Below are 19,860 nucleotides of genomic sequence, written 5' to 3'. Positions count from 1 at the left end.
TGCTAACGATCATTGTAATAAAAATGTTGTATTTCTACTGTAGGAATTGTATAATGAGTGTTGGTTACTGAAAAAGTTAAATACATTTAGCTGCTGCAGTGTACACGATGAGTAGATTTTCCTTTGAGGTATTTTTATACTTATTATATATAGAAAAAATCTAATCTCTTTGTTTAAATCTGCAAAATAGCACTAAATCTAAAATTTAAATTATGATTTCATGTTTGTTTTTAAAGTTCCAGACATATTCTTGACAGGTCTTGTGAAATTCAAGACATTTTTAAAGTTTACAAAGAGCACAAAATAGGCAAAATACAGATTTTAAAGAATTGGTTTATTAAAAACAAACAAACAAACACAATTATTGCGCCTCTTGTGATTGAGAAATCAACAATTAAATCGAAGTATTCTGAAATGTAGACTGTCAGGAATTTTATTTAGAAAGGTCTTCATTTGTATCTTGAGCAATGACCAACAGGATTGGCCCTTTGCTCACAAAGTTTGAAAGACTACTAGCAGGTTAAAAATCTTTATCATTCGACCTATAGAAACATTTCAGTTCACAGACAAGGCTTAAGGCTTATATCTTAAAATATAAGCCATTGTTTACATTTATAAAAACTACTTAAACATCCTAATTGAACTATGGCCTAATCCTAGCTTGATCTAAGCCCTGTCAGTCAATCCAGGCCTTAATGTTTGAATGTCATTTCAACTCATGACTGCACAATCATATGCTCTTGGGATTGTCCATGACAATATAACTTCTAGATGAATAAACATTTTAATGAGCTTGAGTATAACATTTAATGATTAGTTATCTTTAATAGCCTCTCTTCATCTTTTTTTCATGGTCCAGTAGTGTCTGCTGCAAACTTTCTTCAGCATCTTTAAAATTAGGATTCAGTTCCAGGGCTCTCCGAAAGTCACTCTCAGCTTCTTTGAAAAAGCCTTAAATGGAAAAACACAATGAAATCAAACAGCACACATTAGTGGAATACAACACATGGGCAGAAAGCATGCTCTGAGGAAAACTACAAAACTTTAATAGTAAGTTCACACAAAAAAGAAAAGTCTGTCATTAATTACTTGCCTTCATGTCGTTCCAGACCCATATGACCTCCATGCATCTTCTGAACACAAATTAAGATTTTTGATGAACAGACAGCAACATGACTGAAATGTTCCCAGACCCAGATACGTAGTAAGCAGTGGCTTAATTCACGAAAGATTCTTAAGAAACAATGTCTTCTTAGTTACCGTTTTCTTGTTTTTTTAACTTTAGAAAAAAAGTACAGTATTTTGTTTTCCCAAAAAATAATCTTAAGAATATTTTTATCTTCTTTTGTTCTTACGACAAAACTTAATAAGAATTGAATTCTTGAAAAAAATATTCTTAAAAATCATTAAAAATAACTTCTTAAATTTAGGACAGCCCCAGACTTTAAGTCTTAAATCCCAAACAATATTAATTCATTAATTAATTTATTGGGTTATTTCAAATTAATTGTTATATTTAAGCATTACAACAACAGTTACATATAATACATATTAGGACTAAGGATGTGCAGAAGTTTTCTGAAGGGACAGCAATGACTTAATGTAAACATGATCTTTCATCTACAGGAAGCACAAGACGACAACAGTGTGTGTTTATCAGTGCGTCATCTATTCATTCAAATAACAGCTGTTTCTTCTTAAGAAAAAAAATTAAGATGTTCTGAAGAATATATTTGAGAACTAAAGAATTTTTCAAGAATTGCACTTAAGAACATTCTTACAAACTTTGTGGAATTTATCTTAAGAAATTTCTTAATTTATTTAAGAAATTTTTCATGAATCTGGTCTCAGATCGGTAAAACAGACTGTGTTTTATGTGTTTCATTGTGCACAGAAAGTATTCTTGTAGCTTTGAGCCACTGATGTTCTCTTAATACGTATTTTGGTCTGGGAACACTTCAGGGCCAAAAAGCTCTCAAATTTCATCAAAAATATCTCAGTTTGTTTTCTGAAGATGAATGAGGGTGAGTAATTAATCCCAAAACTTTAATATTTTGGGTTAACTAACCCTTTAAGTAGGGTTAGGCTTATTTTTGACAAGCACTGGCGTGATGCACAAAGAAACTAGTTTTAACACTTTATTTACAGCAACGTAAGCCCATGTTTAATGGTTACGCTTTATTCCTACCTAATCTGTAACGTATCAATCCCCTGTTATAAAGTGGCACTTCAAACTGGCTGTTGATCTGAATGGCAGAGGTATAGTCATCCATGGCTTCATAAAAATCCACCCGAAGATACTTCACCTGTCCCCGGTTATTATAGGCAATGGCCAAATCATGAGCTCTGCAGTCTCTAGATAAACATAAAATATGATTATTAGCGAAAACATGAGAATATGACCTTAATTTATCAACACGGTGGCAAGCAATCGTCTGTGCTTGACAGTTTACATGCAGTATATGCTAATGGTCACTACTGTCCTCCTGACTAATTTATTCGAATAACTTACAGTCGTTAATACCTGGATTTGGAGCAAGACTCAATGAATTGTGTGTATAATTCCTCTGCTGGTTTATAATTCTTACTGTTGAACTCGTCATGTGCTTTTTGTAGGATCACGAGCTCGCCGTCCTCCATGAGACGCACTACTACTGGCGATAAACAGCTCATGCATATTAATTAGTGCGTACTGACGTTGTTTTCCTTTTTCCTGGAACGTCCAGTCATTGAACCTAATTAATATTCATGAGAATCAAGTAGATGTTTCTATGTAATAGCGGTATGCGGGCGCCCCCTTCTGAGCCGGAGTGTAAACATTAGCGCTCAAACAGTAAATAAAATTACCAAGTAACTTTATTCAAAGCGCCACATTTAAATAATAATGGAATGCTGTCGAGGTAAATAAATCCCCTGCAGCCTAAATATATCAAATTATCAGAAAAACATTTTAGTAAGGCTACCATTAGCCCATTTAATTTTTGTCATTTAGCTTTGTATCATAACTTATACATTTATTTGAAGATATCAAAATACATTTTCACTTTATTACACGGTAAACGTGAAATAAACAGTTTAGTCTACTGAGCCGGAGCCACGTAAAAGTAGAATTATTTCATAATATTTCCATTATGAAATATGCAGTGATTAGCATATCAAAATAATAAACAGAAAATTCACATAAACCGATTATATAGGCCTAATGCATAAATATTGCAACTACATAAAGTGCAAATACAGGCCAACCTGTAAGATGTCTAGCGTTTATCTGTTTTTAATCTGTTTTTATAGTCTATGGTTTCTCCCTATGTTCTCAAAAACACAAAAACACTTCTCACAGAAATTCACCTCTGGGTATGTCAATAAGCACTGCCTTTCAGCATACCTTTTTTTTTTTTTTTTTTTTTTTTGTGATTTGCTGGGAAATATCTCATCTCCATGCTTACCTTGAGCTTAGGATGTGAAAATATTTACCAGACCAGTTTTTCACCCAGTCTATGACAGAATAGATTGTTTCAGAGACAGGTGAAGGGTAAATGTGTACACTAAATAAAAGAAATATTGTAGAGCCTATTTCAAAAAGATTTGTGAATGGTTTTTTGAAGAGGTGACCAGTTTCAAATGCACCAATGGTGCCTGGTGCACCGTCACATAGATTTCAGTGAACTTGGAGACCTCAGATCTAATGATCTTTCCTCACCCTTATATCCCAAATATTGGTATTTGCTGTGAGAATTAACATGCTACATTGAAGTCTCATGTGAGCAAAGCCGTGAACAGTCCTGATCTCTCCTCTCCAAAAGATCTCTTTCATTCCATCTCCTTGCAAACAGATGAATACTTTCTTTGTTTGCTTTAACAGGTGATTGAGAAATATCAGTTGATGTGATCTTGAAAATATCCCAATTCCTGTAGGTTGTGAATCGATTTTAAATGGGATCTGGGATTAAATGGATTTTGATGTTCTCTGTCTGCCTGAATTTGTAGGATGTTCAAATGTTTGTATAGCATGTGTGATTAAATTGATGAATATCTTGATCAGGGGAATTTCACCAAGCTTGTCAAGAACATGTTTTGGTGCAGTTCACCTGGCCAGGGATTTCACGATTATGTTTAGGCAACGGCTAGACTGAAGGTCTACAGTTGGTCTTTAATGGTCGAGATATTGATTCAAGCACATCTCACAGTGGTTGCAGACAGACAAGTTCTTCACATCTTACTGCTAAACCTATGGTCTGTCTAGCTGAACTACGTGAAGATGATTTCTATAGCGACGCATGTATGGTTTCAATACACTGAGCTATGAAATCAAGGCAAATATGTTGAACAAAGAGACTTTGAGGCTGTTGATTAAAAGTATTTCAAGTTTTAATATAATGACTATTACTCAGGTTATAAATATTGTAGACTACCATGTCTTGTATTCACGAGAGTCTACATAAGATTAAACAATAAAAATATGAACATTCCCTCTTTGATTGAACATAAGCAATAAAAAATACACATTTGATAATGATCCTTAGTAAAATTGGTTACAATACTTAGTAAAATTGGTTACAATACTTGGTATAATTTAGTCTATTTAAATGAAGAGATTTCTTTTGACCATTTCTGGGGAGCAAAAGAACATCATTATGCATACATTCCAGAACTTCATGCATAGTTCAATCTCTTATTAATATTAGTTTCTATTTGAATATGGTTAATATTCTTTTTTTTTTGTTTGGGGGGGGGGGGGGGGGGGGGGTTAAGACACATCCTCAGAACATCAGACACTGTTTCTAGCCATTCATGTGATCAGCGTGGCCCGTGATGAAGTTCACAGAACATGTCGAGCCTGATGAACAGAAGCAAAAATCAAACTTTTAAATGTTTTAGAATCATAAATCATGTCAGAGGATCAATGCTTACCAAGAACTGCTCTGTTACATGCGTCCCAGCATGTTTTCCATTTGCTCAACCTTTCTTGTGACAGCAGCAAGTATAATGACTGTTAAGGTTAAAGGGTTTGAAATACACCATTCAACAAATTTTAAATTAATAAAGCTCAGCAAATTATGTTAGAATTAAGATTTTTGTGTGAATTATTCTTTTAAGAGCGATGACTTGCATTACATTCATTATGAGGAACGTAGTTCCACTAAACTTGTAGTTCCCCATGTGCTTCAAGCACAACTGGAGAACGTTACTGAAGTGGGACATGATTTCAAAAGGATATGTTTGGCGTTGAGGTCCTGTAGGGAGGTTTGTGTCTGTCTCTGGAAGGCCAGTCGGGCCTCACACATGCAGGGGTCCTGAACGATCTCCACCTTCACCTCTTCACATCACAATCAAACAACAAACATCACAGAAATACCTTGCAAAGGGCGATTTGAATTAGGGGTAATTATAGATCAAACCATCTACCCCCCAAGCACAAAGGGAAAGTTACTAAGCAAATATGTAACACCTTTCAACAGTTTATGCAATGTTGTTCCTTTCTGAATTTCTCGCAACATTGTGAGAGTGTTACATATCATGAGTTTACATCTATGTTGAATCAACTGACTCAACATGTCAGAAATTACAAGACACTGACAGATGAAGTTTCCTAGTGACTACAGTATATTTTTAATGAATGATTTTTGCAGGATCATGGGTCATGACTGGAGGAATGGCTGCTGAAAATTCAGCTTTAATACATAAACAGAAATATTGTAATAATATATATATTTTTATTTTATATCAAACAATTGCATTGCTTGGTGTGCATTAGAGATGTTCTTCAAACATTCGAAAACTTTACATTTTAACATCATACAAGACGACTTTCTGGTCACTTTCTACATAATATACCATCGTGAAAAATACTAATGTTTTTAGGGGTGCTTGTTGGATTTGTTTTCTGTCTCTCCAATATTCAGTGGCTATTGGATTTATTATTTCCAGTATCAATGTCTACTGGAATTTTTACCCATTTTTCTTACAGGTATCATTCCTTCCCAAAGCACATGAAGTGGATGGTTACAGAAAACATGTTTGAATAGTACTTCTATAAACTCTTACGTTTTTTGTAACATTTTTTCTTGTCTTCTTGCAACACAAAACCCCGGTGGCACTCACAGTGATAGGAAGCATCTTCGTTGATGCAAATGTGTTCACATTCATGACCCAGCGCACAGTAGTCCAGACCTGCAATAAGTTAAAACCCTAGAGCCCCGAAGCTAACAAATCTCATGCAGCAACACATGACAGAAAATACAACAATTATTTTATCGCTCTAATTGTTTATGCTATTTAAAATTCCACAAGACAAACATAATTTTCAGCTCACTACAGAAACCTATCATAAAATGGTATGATAGCAATACCATTTATGAAGGTCTAAAGCAGAAAACTCACTGGCACTACCATCTCGATCAGCGTCACTGGCTTGAAAACATGATTTCTTATCCTGCATCAAGACAAAGCCAGGAGGACACAAGCAGTAATAAGAGGAATCGCTGGAGATGCATGTGTATTGGCAGTCGTGGCCCAACGCACAGGAATCCACACCTGAAATGAGCCATAGTGTCGACCAAAAGATGGGGGGTTTCAGAATGTCCATTGGGACATGTTTCAAAATTACATTTATTTAACATTTAACATTTATAGCAATCTGATCACAAACTAGGTCTAATGCTTTGCTGGAATTTAATTTGATGTTTTTAGATCACGAAATGGTATGAATGAAGTCATAGTCATTTCTGATCAGGACTAGCACTACCTTTACCATTTTGGTTGCCTTCATTCTTTTTGTTTCGGTCACCCTTGTGTACACTGTCACCATGTGCGTAAGCGCCAGCGCCTCTAATGGAGCATGTTCGCATGTCGTCGTTCAAGACAAAGCCTGAGCGGCATTTGCAGTGATACGAGTGGCCACTGCTCACACAAATGTGTTGACAGCTGTGTCCTATTTCACAGGTATCTATATCTGAAACAAGCCATAGGACATCTACAGAAACACTGGCAATATTGTGCAAGATAATTTCCTTTAAAACAAACAAGTAAACATGAGGAATTTTCCATTTGGTAAATGTGTAAAACAGTGGAAAAGGTCATCATGACCAAGTTTATTATCTGATTTGAAGCAAGAAACCAATTCCACACTAACTTTGACTTAACAATGATATTTTCAATCAAAATATATGTATATTTATGTGTATATGTACGTTATATATATATATATATATGTATATGTATGTTATATGTAATGTACCTTGACTTTTCACACATTTGAAGTAAAACAAGCGACTTGTTTTAAGAATCTTGTTTTAGTTTTGAGTTTTAAACTATCAAATTTTCAAGCCAACACGTAACCAAAAGGCATCCTGCTCCATTTGCCCCAAAAATGAAAAACGATCTGCCTGTAAAAATGTAGCTATGGTTTGTCATCTGTCTCAGACGTACAACACATTGACACTGATGTTATTGCTATTCTGTTTCACAATGAAACAGTACTGAACAAAAAAAGTCCACAGTAATTCAACAGTGATTTTGAATGGGTTGAATCAGTGGCTAGAATTACTGAATTCTGAATTCAGGACAAAAATCATAACATTGCACACATTTAGCTAAATTAATGCTCTGTTCCAAAACTGAGTGAGCTGCCTTGAAACAATGCATCTTAAAGCACAAAGATTGTTCCAAAATATCAGCTACATGGTTATGCTGCATTGTAAAATATCATTCTGGCCAAAATCTAATGTAGTACATTTATACATGGAACTAATTAAAATAGAAATCTTTAACAAATATTTGTGCTATGTGTTTTTATTGTCATTAAGTTTTGCATGATAATTTTTATACTCTTTTGTGTCAAGTCTCCTTTATGCTTTATGTGAAGAGCTCTATCTATATGACATGAGTAAAGTGTCCCAAATGCCTAATTTTTTTTTGAGTCTGCCTGATGGTTACAATGCTGCCTATGTAGGCAGTAGACAAAGCAGCTCACTACATTTGGAACAGATTTTACATCTTCATGTAACCTGTAATTTAGCACACACAATCAAATAAATGGTATCACATGATACCAAGTAATACAATCAGAACAAAAAGCTGGCAAGCAATTGCTAAATAGGTCAGTAAAATAGGATTGCTGGCATTGTCGCAATATTAGCATTCTCTATTATTAAGCTTAAATTAGTAATTGTTAGAGAAAATCAAATATGTTTGTACTAAGTATGTTTCAAAGTCTAAAGTAAAGCAGTTAGCATAATCTGCTGGCTCTTACGTTTTAGGGAACATGTTTTCTGGTCTTCGTTCAAAATATAGCCCTTCCGGCACTTGCAGTAAAAGGAGGAGCCACTGCTGACACATATGTGCTCACAGTCATGTCCCATTGCACAGGCGTCCAGACCTGGAACAAGCTTTCATTACTCAACTGGAGTGAGGAGGCCACTCTAGCAAGAGTAAGTTTATGAGCAAGCAACTGTCTGGAATTCTAAAAATAAATTGCTTTAGTTTTAAGAAAAACAAGAAATGCTTGTAATTGCCTAATGTAGTAAGTCTTATATAATAATATCACTCAAATTATATGCCCTTAGTTTGCATAGCATTTAGCATTAAATCAGTGTTATGGTACTAGCTAACAGCTGCACTAAGCAAATAGTTTGGACACTTTGAGGGTGTAACTAGCAAGCACTTTTCTAGCACAGCACTTGATTGAGCAATTTTAATGTCCAAAAGATCGACTCTTGCCCTGAAAAAGACAAACAATTTTAATTATCCACAAACAGTGAAATATTCAAAGCTCTCAGTTATCAGAGGTTTCTATGAAAAACATACTTGAAGTACTCTTAGTCTTACAACAATTGTGTGAAAAGACATTGACATTATTAAATACCTAGAGCATTCCAAGACCTTCATTCCACAAGAATAGGATGCAAAGCACATAAATTAGATGATTCAAAGCATTCAGAAGAGCCAAACATTTAAGAATGCTTCTTTGAATGATCGGTGGACTTTTTCAGCATTCACATACTGAAGAAAGGTTTCCTTCAGAATGTGTTGCGAGCCAATGATTCAGACTCCTGGAAAACAAGATAATTAACTTGAAACCTATAATTCCAAATAATCATAATGCATGGATTTAATGTCTGAAGTTTTAAATTTGGTATTCAGACCCAGCTGTTTTCCAGAGAATGAATCATCACCCACTTCCAAGGACTGAGATATATCTTGTAAAAAGGAAAGACATAATAGCCCCATCTCCCCTTTTTTGCATGAACCCTACCACACAATGTCTCCCGGAACTTTGAAGTGAGCTTCTCAATGACACCGTAGGTCTCCACGTAGAACACATGGTCCTCAAGTGGATTGCTTGCCATGAGCTTCAATGACTGCTTGTCAGCCCTGTCCACTCCGACTGCGTAAATCTCAATCCCAGAAGCTCGTGCTGCAGACGACACCTCCTCGACTTGGTCTTGAGGACGCCCGTCAGTGACAATTATGGCAACCTTTGAGATGTTCTTCGATTTAGGTCGCGCTCCTGACTTTTCAGTGAAGGCTTCATCCATGGCTTTCTTGATGGCCATACCAGTCATGGTTCCCGAGGCGAGGGGTTCGATGCGGTTGATGGCTTGTTTTATAGAGTCCTTCGTAAGATGGTTCTTCAGCAGGAACTCAATTTTGACCGTGCTGGCATAGTTTACCACGGCGACACGTGTGGCATCGGGGCCAACGTCAAGAGTGTCCACCATGTCAGCCAGGAAGATCTTGACCTTCTCAAACTCACCTGGACGCACGCTACGTGAGCTGTCAATGATGAAGACCAGGTCCAGTGGGCGGCTCCTACATTGTGAATCTGTTGCTGAGAGTTAAGCAGAGATTGTTAAACACATCGGAATTGTGTCAGTGTCAACACAACATAATTAAGACTAGCAAGTTAGTTCATGAAAGGTTTAGTAAAACAACCACATTTACTTTCTAGTTGACATTATATGTTTTGAACCAGTGGAATAGTAAATGTGAGTAAAGCATATTCTTTGCATACAAACAAAAGGATTAGTCAAATTAGATTAGTCAGTTTACTAAAAACTGAGTTTGGTCACTTCTAAAACAAATCCCATTGGATTACAGCAAAATAAAATACTTTAACACAATGGAATATGGAAAATTTACTTTTTTTTCTATATAAGGTACCCTACAGCAGGAATAAGCAATAACTCAGGATAATTGGGCCTTTAAATGTCATTTTGCTTTGTCCAATTTTGCAACAAAGAAACCTTAAGATTCCTACTGCTTTAATGTGAAGTGTGTACAGTCCTGCTACTGAAGGGCCATTGTAGTAGTAGTAGTAGTAGCCCTTTATTGTTACTAGTCACAAGTACCAGCGAAATTAGGTTACCAGTTACCAGTGCAGGAAATAGGAACATCTAAGAACTCCATATTTATAAAATAAAGAACAAATTTTCCTTCTTCTGTTTTTAAAAAAAATCTCTGTCTGCATGAAAACGCAAACGCATGCTATGAAGCACTGTCAAAAGCATGCCAAGCCAACAGGTGGCGATATAATCTCAACCGTAAAGTTGATATCATGTTGTATGTCAATATTTATCAAATAATTTTTTTGATAAATCTCCACCCTGGCAGGAGTTTTCTAAAATGTTTGGTTTCAGTGACCTGCTGCTGCAATTTCTTGTGGACGAACAGCCAAACCGCATAGAAAAATCTGAGTTTGTTCGGAAAGGGCCCAAATTAACTCCTACTTTAAAATGGTGTATAAAACGGTTACATAGAAACTATCAGTGATGTAAGTGAATGCTAATTGGCCAAATGTTTACAAAAGACTACCCGACATTTTTGAAAAGCCATGGGAAAATATTTACTCCATGAACATGGAAAACAGCGATAACAGCATTTAGCATTTTTCTACAGCACGGTTTCTTTTCTCAGCCTTGACTTAAATCTCCAATGACTGCAAGTTGTCATTGGAGATGTAGTCAGATTTTCATCAAACATGTAAATTGTGTTACTTTCTATCTCTGTTATCATGAAACCCACAGCTCCGATCACTCACTGGTTGTTGATGTTTGTAGATGCATAAAGACATTGCTGTTGGCTACTTCAGAGTTCCTGCTGCCGGTGCGAATGCAAACAGGAAAACTGCCCGAGGGGCAAATTGGTTCTTTAGGAACCACTATGCTGGCTAGCTCTGAAGGTCTTCAGGATTACTAGAAGCTTCAAGGCAAGGCATGTGTTGGGGCTCAACTATACAGGACATTGTCCCTCCAGAAGCAGGACTGGATACCCCAGCATGAACAGATGGAGGGTTAATCAAAGCAGTACAGTATACATGGAATTATACCTGTCCTCCCTGTGATGGCTACCCTGCCGTGGGTAATAATCCTGTTTGGTACCCCTGGTAATGATTCTTGTGGAACAGTAGACATTAGTAGGAACTGTGGTGGGGTGGTCTGAAGATATGCCTCTTGTGTCAGACTGGATGTTGACAGGGATTGGGATGAGATCTTTGGGGAATAAGGCCTTAATCTATGAGTGGACACTAGGACAGGGTGAGGTGAAGCGCTTAGAGGATTTGTCTCTGGTGTCAGCGTGGATACTGGCAGGGATTCTAGGTAGGCACTTTGGTCATATGGTTCTAACAGATTTTTCTGGACCTATATATGGTTGTTGTGGAACAACAACAGGTTGATTTGACACCACCTTTGAAAAGCCTGTACTTTCCCCTGATTCTCCTGTAAGTTTGTTCTGGATATTTAACTTTTCTGCAAACTATTGGTGAACATTCACCTCTCAGCTGCATGCGTGCTTCAGTTGAATATTGGTTATTAATTGTATTATGCACCTTTGTGGTTGGGGGGTCTATGAGCCAATCATGAACTTTGGGTTGAGAAGGAGGTGTGGGTCCTGGACAGCTACAGGGATAAGATGGGACAAAATCTTCCTCCTCTGTTTGTTAGGATGATCAGGTCCACCTAACCAGTATTTACTCCTCTATACTAAGGATCATCAGAAGGTTGAAGTGCAAGAGCAAATTAGCCAAACAGAAATTCAGTCAAACAAATATAACTGTCGTTGTTTGCAATGCCCCAATTCCACACTGTTAAAACAATTTTACAATACATGCCACTCAAATATCACACAAATGCTTTTTTGTAGCATTCATGCACATCAAGGAATAGTTCACACAATAAATTCAAACCTGTATTTATTTGTATCTTCTGCAGAATATTAAAGGAGATTTTTGAACAAAAGATACTTTTCAAAATATCTTCTTGTGTTTCACAGATGAAAAAAATAATACAGGTCATAAAAGAAAAAGAAGACAATTTTAATTTATGGGTGAACCTTCAGTGCTCAAATATGCATGTATTTTATTTCACATTTGCTATTATAAATGCACTAGACACATTTTCAACATTGTGCATTGCACTAGAATCTTCTACTCATATTCCTATTTCAGCATGCACAAAGTCATCAAACAATTTTTGTAGTGCATCAAGGAAAATAATGAAACCATAAATGTTCCATTGAATTGATGTAGAGTAGTTCAAGATACAATGCAAACATTAACTGAGAAACATTAGAATTAAAAGTGTCTTAAAATCAGGAACTTACCTGCTGGGTTCAGCGTCCGGTGTTGAAGCGCATTATTTCTTCTTTGTGCGTAACTTTGTGCTAAAATTTGGGATGGGTTGTTATGGGTTGTTAAGTCATAGGATTCACAGAGATCGACCAGCAGAAGAGAAAGGCAATATACCAAACTCCCAATGAAGGACTTCATTGTTTCTCGGTTCTTCTCAAGTCTGCTTCAAGTTTGTGTGCGGTCCTCTCGTCTAACTGACTGACACCAGTATGATTCCAACAGCATCCTAGTCTGCACATTTAAAGGGCTGACAAGAAATGGGTTCAGCTTTTTTTCCAATCCAAATACGGGGTGGGGGGGGGGGTTGTCCCACATCAAATCACTAGACTTTTTAGAATGACAGATGTAAAAAAAAAAAAAAAAAAAAAAAAAAAAAAAAAAGTTAAGTAATACTAATTAATGAAATGTCCATTGGGGGAAAAAAGTGTTTATTGAAGTAATTAGATTACAGAACATGTACAAGAAAAGAAACAGAACACAAAATAAAATAACATGCATCCATTGATAGCATTAGCAGTTTACTTTTTTTTTATTTTTTACTCTATATCATTGTTATTCATGTGAGGATTGCTCTAGAATGTTAACCAGAATTACCCAGTAGTCACCATGAAAACAAATTACTGTGATGGCTGCCAACATGATGGTGTACAATGGTTCAATGGATGGAAAACCCAGTCTCTCTCTCACACACACACACACACACACATACACACTATATAAACAAGGTAAAAAGTGCTTTGAGCTTTCACGTTTGAAAGGATGAAACATCCACTAATAAAGTACACAATGGAAAAAATATATTTTAATCATCACACTGGATTGTCTAAACAGATTTTTAAACTAGCAAAACAGATTAAGGTGATTCTTAATGCAAGTGCCCCATCAAGTTGTAGGGCAATGTTGATTTTCACAATACTTCCTCTACTATGACAATCAGGAAAAAAAACAGCACTGAAAAGCATGGAAAAATAAAGATCTCAAGGTGGCAGGTAAAGTGAAAGCTTTCATTGGTAAAAATTTCAAATGGCAGATTATCTGCCCCATCTCAGAATCATTTCATTAGTGATTGGCTATGAACTATATAATTCTGCCATAAGCACAATTTATTGCAGAATCCGAGTCATGATGTCCACAAAAGAGAATGGCATTTAAAATCTCAGATACAACATTAAGTAATTAAAATCTTGCCACAACCACATGATCTCTTCCCCAACACCGTGCCACTTCAACCATTTTCCTATAGTTTTACAAAAATAGATCTGCAGTGATGAACTGTTATGAGATTCATGCGAAAGAAAGATTCATGGATAAGTCTATGCAAATATGTAAGCTGCTGATGTGATGAGTGGACGCTGGGAGTCTAAACACCCTCCATGTGTTGGAATGGAAGGCAGGTTCGAAAGGCAAAGATGGGTGTCTGCACTGGCTTTTACTGAAGAAACCAGTCAGGGGAATTCAAGCTGGCATGTAAGGAGGAGGAGGCTCCTTTGCTGGCATTTTCATGGCCATTTCATAGGTGGGAAGGATGTACTGTAATAAAGAGAAGACACCAATGGAAACACTCTGAAGTCACATTTCTAGACAAAACTACATTACACACTTTCCTGTAAAACATAATACAGCTAGGTTCTATTGAGGACCGGTGAAAAAAGAAACTGCTCAAAACCTCTTTCGAAGGCAAAGAGTGCCCTCTACTGTAACTGAGTGAATGGTTTATTTTAAGTGTGAACAGTGTGGTTACTGTTAACAAAAAACGATTTAAAAAAACATTTTGGCTGATTAAAATAAAGCTGAAATAAAATAAAAATACTTGATAAAAAAGAGAATTTAAAAACAAAAATGCTACCTTGCAAACAGGTTGAAAGTACTAAAAAACAGAAAGAAAGAAAAAAAGCTACATAGAAATACAAAAACAACATAAAAATGTTGAAGGTACATAAAATTACTAGGACTTAAACTTAAATTTATATGCAAGAAAAAGCTAATTCAAAATGTTATACAATACTATTATACAGTATATAAGTAATACTAAAATAAAATTTGTACAGATTGTACACCTGTCCTAAGACATTTTTTTTTTTTCAGAAAAATGTACACTGATAAACTTTACACAACAAAACCAACTCGATCTCCGTGTTTCAGGATTTCAAATTCAACAACAACATTGCACTAATCTAAGCACTACATACATTTATTTATTTATTTTTCCACAATTTCACACATTGCATTTGTTACCACATCAGAAAGAACAATAGTGTTCTATTGTGAAAAAAAAAGGACTCCCAAGAAGCAATAGCTTATAAATAGGGGTCCATTCCACCACCAGCACCACCCCACCCACCTGGCAAGGATTATGTGAGGTGTTATACATTTTTAATTTATACAGTCTAAGTATGACTGTTAATGCTTAGATTATTGCAAAGTTGATGCTGTTGTTGATGCTGTCAATTGAATAACTAATATACCTTCTCTAATTATATTATTTTTATTTTTAATCTAAATACAATACTCTGATATAAAATGATCTTTTCAACTCAAAGTAACTTAGAATAAACATACCTGAGGTGGGGTCTCAAAAGCAGGATAGACGGCAATCTCTGGAGTGTTCCTGTTGTTTATGTACTTATAGCAGTTCCACACACAGTTGATCAGGTAGGCCTGAAAAACACACACACACACACACACACACACTAAAATAATCTGTGTCTTAAAAATAAAATTTATAACAGATTCAGTGTCAGTTCATGTATCTACCTTAAGGAAAATGAGAACGGCAAAGAAGACGAGCACAAACAGCAGGAGACAGCTGGAGTCCAGAGAGAGCAGGTTGTCTTTGTAAGGGAAGTCCGGCTAATAGAAACAGAGATGTTTTTAATTTTACATTCACTTCTAATGTCAGAGGCTTGAGAGACAGATGGTCAGCAGTGGTAATAGAGGGCAGACTGACCAGCTGGTCCAGGTAGTCCTTGATTCTGGGCAGGTACGTGAGGGAGCTGATGGCCACCAGGCAGCTCAGTGCAAAGTCAAACAGCTGATAGCAAAAGAATGGGATGAGCCAGCCATCACGATTCTGTGCGAGAGGGAAAATGTGTCATTTTTAGGCTGTTTCTCACCATTATAATGCTAATGCAAACCTGTAAAACTCCAGGGAATAGTGATTCATCCAGTTTTTAAACAAATAAGAGGAGCTGCGCTGAATAACTAAGCTCAGAGAATACTTAATATGGAAAGGGAGCTATTAGCAAGGCTGTGACTCTACTGGACCAATATTTCACTGCCTATGAGGCCTTACATTTTTCAGTAAGAGGATACTCAGAGTCTAAAAGACATAGTTAAAGCTCAATGTTTACTTGAGGTAAAAAGCTCAGGTATGGGAAATAAGTGTTGACAACTGAAAAACTATTATACAACAAAACGTTCACAGATCCAACCTGTTTTTTAAAGACGACTTCAAGCAAGACTGTGAAGTAAAGATGAACACAGTGGTGAAATGCATTATTCTATTCTAGAATACACGACCACGTCAAATGTTTGGGGAAAAACTGATACATTTCATTTTATTGCCAATGTATTGTTATAATACTGCATCTTGGAAACCTTTTTAATCCACAGGCTGAGTTCCGGTCAGCATTTATTTATTTTGTACTTTCGGCTGGGGATTTTTCCTATTGTGGGCACTTGCAGTGTTTCTAGCTTACAATTTTTTTTTTTATACATTTCTTGTTATGTTTTAATATTGCAAATATTTAAAATATGGTGATAATATATCATAATAAGGAATTAACAAGGAAAAACAAAACAGTACAAGGCTTGATTTTATTAGATTTTTTTTTCAACATAGCTAAACAGTTTTCAACAAAGCATTATCAAACAGCATAGATGTACTAATTTATAGAAACTTACAGTAATGGCCCCATACACCATCATGGCACTAATGGTGAGCATAAGGAGAGAGATGGCAAAGCCCACACAAGCATTCTCTATAGGGGTAACAGAGAAGTTGCATTTTAGGGATTATAAATAAATAAAAAATCCTTTTTTTTTAATAGCAAAAAAAGTATAATTATTTGGCACTATATTAGTATTAAATATAGGTCTACAACATTTAATTATCGAAAACATCTCATGAATGTACCTGACATCCTTTCTGAAGCAAAGTAATGCTCGATAACTTCATACTGTAGGTCAACTGTAGGGACGTTCTCAGGGTGAGTTACTGCCACAGTCAACAGAATACCCATCAACAGGTTTACCACCTTCGGAGAGAAGTTATATTAGTAAAAATGTACAGATGAGACAGTAGACATAATATTTAAACAGCCTAATAAAACCCAATGTATCACCATTCACTTTGTCATGTGACTTTCTGGGCATTTTGTTTATTGCACTTCAAAACAAAACAAAGAGATCAAGGTCATAAAACATTTGCTGCAAAATCTTTACTTACAAAATATAATTCAAACACTTAAAATTAAAACCAGTCAATCTTAAATGGAAACATTGGGTCTTGTTTACTGGAAACAATATAATTATTTACCACTGACAGGTAAAGACAGATTAATTCATACTGACAGTGCCGTCTTATCCAAAAGTAATCATAAACCTTGCCAAGCCACATTTAATGATCGTTCATTAGTTGAGTTGTGTTTGTTTTAAATCTAGATGATATCCTAATTACTACTATATACAGTTATTAATTACAAACAATGTTACCCTGTAAAACATACTTCGTGCAAATTAATAACGAATTTAACGTCAACCTTATGAACTCAGGCCTCAGCTAGCGGTTAGCGGTCTACAAACAGATGTAAATAAACGCTTAAAAATAATCGTCCCATCATATAATCCCACTTCAATAAACTGATAAGGCTCGTAAAGCGTGTTTTATCAACATGTGGTACGTCTAAACACGTTTGCGTGTCTTATTTGTTGGTAGTTCCAATTCAAAACATTGTGTTAGCTTAGCAGTGGTTAGCATCGAGCTAACACGGCAGAGGCAGCCTAAAACACCCTCACAAACGCAGTTTCAAACACAGACACGCCTCTAAACGACGGGAGGAAAGGATGTTGATGTATTTAATTCATGTTTAAACATATATGACTATGTTAATGAATGTTTTACGCCTCGTACCATGTACCAGGTGCCCAGGATGATGGTTCCAGTCCGCACATGACAGCACCCGCAGCAGCGCGCGCTGTACAGTCGGTCTCGAGACGGTTTAAAACGCATATCGTTCTCGGTGCTTTGAAGAAACATCGATAAAAAGACGAGTCTCTCTTGTCAAAACAGCAGCTACAATAGCACTGCTCGATCTTTCGGGCAAAACTCCCCTCTGATTGAGAAACAATGGGGGCGTGGTTAAAGCTAAATGTCCGTCTTGTTCTTCTGAGTCGGATCTTTTAATACTGCACGTCGGCTGAACCGAGGCAATTCATTGAGGAACATATTGAATGAATCGTTCACGAATCAAACTGATCGGTTTTTACGGATCATCAGAATGAACACAGTAAACCGAGGAATTGACTGATATGGTGAAACGTACAGTAAAATACTATATATATATATATATATATATATATATATATATATATATATATATATATATATATATATATATATATATATATATATATATATATATATATATATATATATTCACAATTCACTTAGAACCGATTCGTGGAAAGGAATCACTAACCCATCACTACTGTATCAAACGTGGGAAACGGCGTGGCTAGCCGGATCACGCATGGAAATGACGCGAGTTTATTCCATAGACAGTATTCACGCATGATATGATGATGTGCATGAGCTCACCCAGCTGTAGACAGACACATGGACGTTAAGGCTGGGTGCTTTTCTCGTAAAAGCTTTTATGAGTTTGAGCTGTTATATAATAGATAAGATGTTGGAAATTATGTAAGAAACCAGGCGATATATCAGAAATAGACAGTGGCAGATTGCAAATTTAGCATTTGTGTGTGACTGCTTACAGCAGGCCTATAATTTCACAGAAAAATGCAGTCTGATGTCTGATCTTGCAAAAGACAAATTTCTTTTTTTGTTCCCACTATACTTTTATACACCTTTACTGGTGAAAAGAGCAAATGATATAAAATGTGGACTCAGTTGATTAAGCTGTTTTTTATTTTAATAATCTTAAAACCGTTTGAACTTTATTTCAATTAATTATTGACAAAATTAATATACACATTAATATAATATTGTAGCCTGTATTAAAAATATGTGTGTGTATTAAGTATTCATGTATAAATAGCATATACACACACAGTGGTGTGAACAAGTTTTTCCCCCCTTCCTGTTATAATGATTTCCTTTATTAAGGGAAAAAAGCTGTTCAAACCTGCCTGGAACTACGTGAAAAAGTAATTGTGATAACCTTTGCAGCAACAACTCAAGAAATTGTGAAAGACTCGTTGCCAGTTATCGCATTGCTGTGGAGGAATTTTGGACCAGTCTTCTTTGCAGAATTGTTGTAATTCAGGCACAGTTGTTTAAGATCAGACCACAGCATCTCAATCGGATTTAAGTCTGGACTTTGACTTGGCAACATCAAAACCTTAATTTTGTTTTTCTTGAGCCATTCAGAGGTGGACTTGCTGGTGCGTTTGAAATCATTGTCCTGCTGTATAACACAAGTGAGCTTGAGCTTAAGGTAAAAAAACTGACGGCCGTATATTCTTCCTCAAGATTTCTGATATAGTGCAGAATTCATGGTTCCATCAATTATGGCAAGTCGTCCAGACCATCACACTTCCACCACCATGTTTTAATGTTTGTATGATGTTCTTTTTATGGAATGCTGTGTTGGTTTTACGTCAGATGTAATGAGACACACACCTTCCAAAAAATTTAACTTTTGTCACCTCAGTCCACAGAATATTTGCCCTTTTATGTGTGACAAATATGCAAAATATTAGAAAACAGGAAGGGGGCAAAAATCTTTTCATATATATATAAGCAAAGTAGCAAACAGATGTCCTGCATATACACTGTAAAAAAATTGTAAATAAAGCTTATCTGAATAAGTTCAGTAGTCTTTTTTACTCAATTTCATGTTTAATTCAATGTATTTCTTTCCATTTCTTAGTCATTAAGAGAAACATACTATGAATTTGTTAGTGAAAGAGATCAACTCCATCCTATACAGAACATTTCTGGACAAAATGATATGATTGTTAAAGTCAAGACCCTGTTCGTTTAAGATCTA

The 19,860-nt window shown here is 35.9% G+C and overlaps 3 protein-coding genes across 4 annotated transcripts; all 3 read right to left on the bottom strand.

Moving 5' to 3' along the window:
* Window positions 1–315: 315 nt before the first annotated feature.
* Window positions 316–2,692, bottom strand: ttc32 (tetratricopeptide repeat domain 32). The gene is made up of 3 exons (XM_052586015.1): window positions 2,525–2,692; window positions 2,189–2,355; window positions 316–951 (listed from the first exon to the last, which is right to left on the bottom strand). Exons 1-3 carry the CDS (start codon window positions 2,671–2,673, stop codon window positions 824–826), a joined length of 444 nt encoding a protein of 147 aa, XP_052441975.1. The 5' UTR covers window positions 2,674–2,692; the 3' UTR covers window positions 316–823.
* Window positions 2,693–4,776: 2,084 nt separating this feature from the next.
* Window positions 4,777–12,837, bottom strand: matn3a (matrilin 3a). 2 transcript variants are annotated; one of them, XM_052586012.1, is made up of 6 exons: window positions 12,601–12,837; window positions 9,254–9,829; window positions 8,252–8,377; window positions 5,221–5,317; window positions 4,912–4,983; window positions 4,777–4,837 (listed from the first exon to the last, which is right to left on the bottom strand). In XM_052586012.1, the coding sequence occupies exons 1-5, from the start codon at window positions 12,764–12,766 to the stop codon at window positions 4,926–4,928; spliced, it is 1,023 nt and encodes a 340-aa protein (XP_052441972.1). In that variant the 5' UTR covers window positions 12,767–12,837; the 3' UTR covers window positions 4,777–4,837; window positions 4,912–4,925. The 2 variants fall into 2 exon arrangements, with proteins under 2 accessions (XP_052441972.1, XP_052441973.1); XM_052586013.1 differs by lacking the exon at window positions 8,252–8,377 and having other exon boundaries at window positions 4,778–4,837.
* Window positions 12,838–13,041: 204 nt separating this feature from the next.
* laptm4a (lysosomal protein transmembrane 4 alpha) lies at window positions 13,042–18,000 on the bottom strand. Its single transcript, XM_052586011.1, has 7 exons — window positions 17,760–18,000; window positions 16,764–16,884; window positions 16,532–16,608; window positions 15,576–15,698; window positions 15,383–15,478; window positions 15,188–15,286; window positions 13,042–14,158 (listed from the first exon to the last, which is right to left on the bottom strand). The coding sequence occupies exons 1-7, from the start codon at window positions 17,883–17,885 to the stop codon at window positions 14,084–14,086; spliced, it is 717 nt and encodes a 238-aa protein (XP_052441971.1). The 5' UTR covers window positions 17,886–18,000; the 3' UTR covers window positions 13,042–14,083.
* Between the last annotated feature and the right edge of the window lie 1,860 nt (window positions 18,001–19,860).

The sequence above is a fragment of the Carassius gibelio genome, chromosome B20 (genome assembly GCF_023724105.1).
Source record: "Carassius gibelio isolate Cgi1373 ecotype wild population from Czech Republic chromosome B20, carGib1.2-hapl.c, whole genome shotgun sequence".
NCBI lineage: Eukaryota > Metazoa > Chordata > Actinopteri > Cypriniformes > Cyprinidae > Carassius > Carassius gibelio.
Note: the sequence above shows the minus strand (reverse complement) of the source record. Positions and strands in the feature narration are given on the sequence as shown.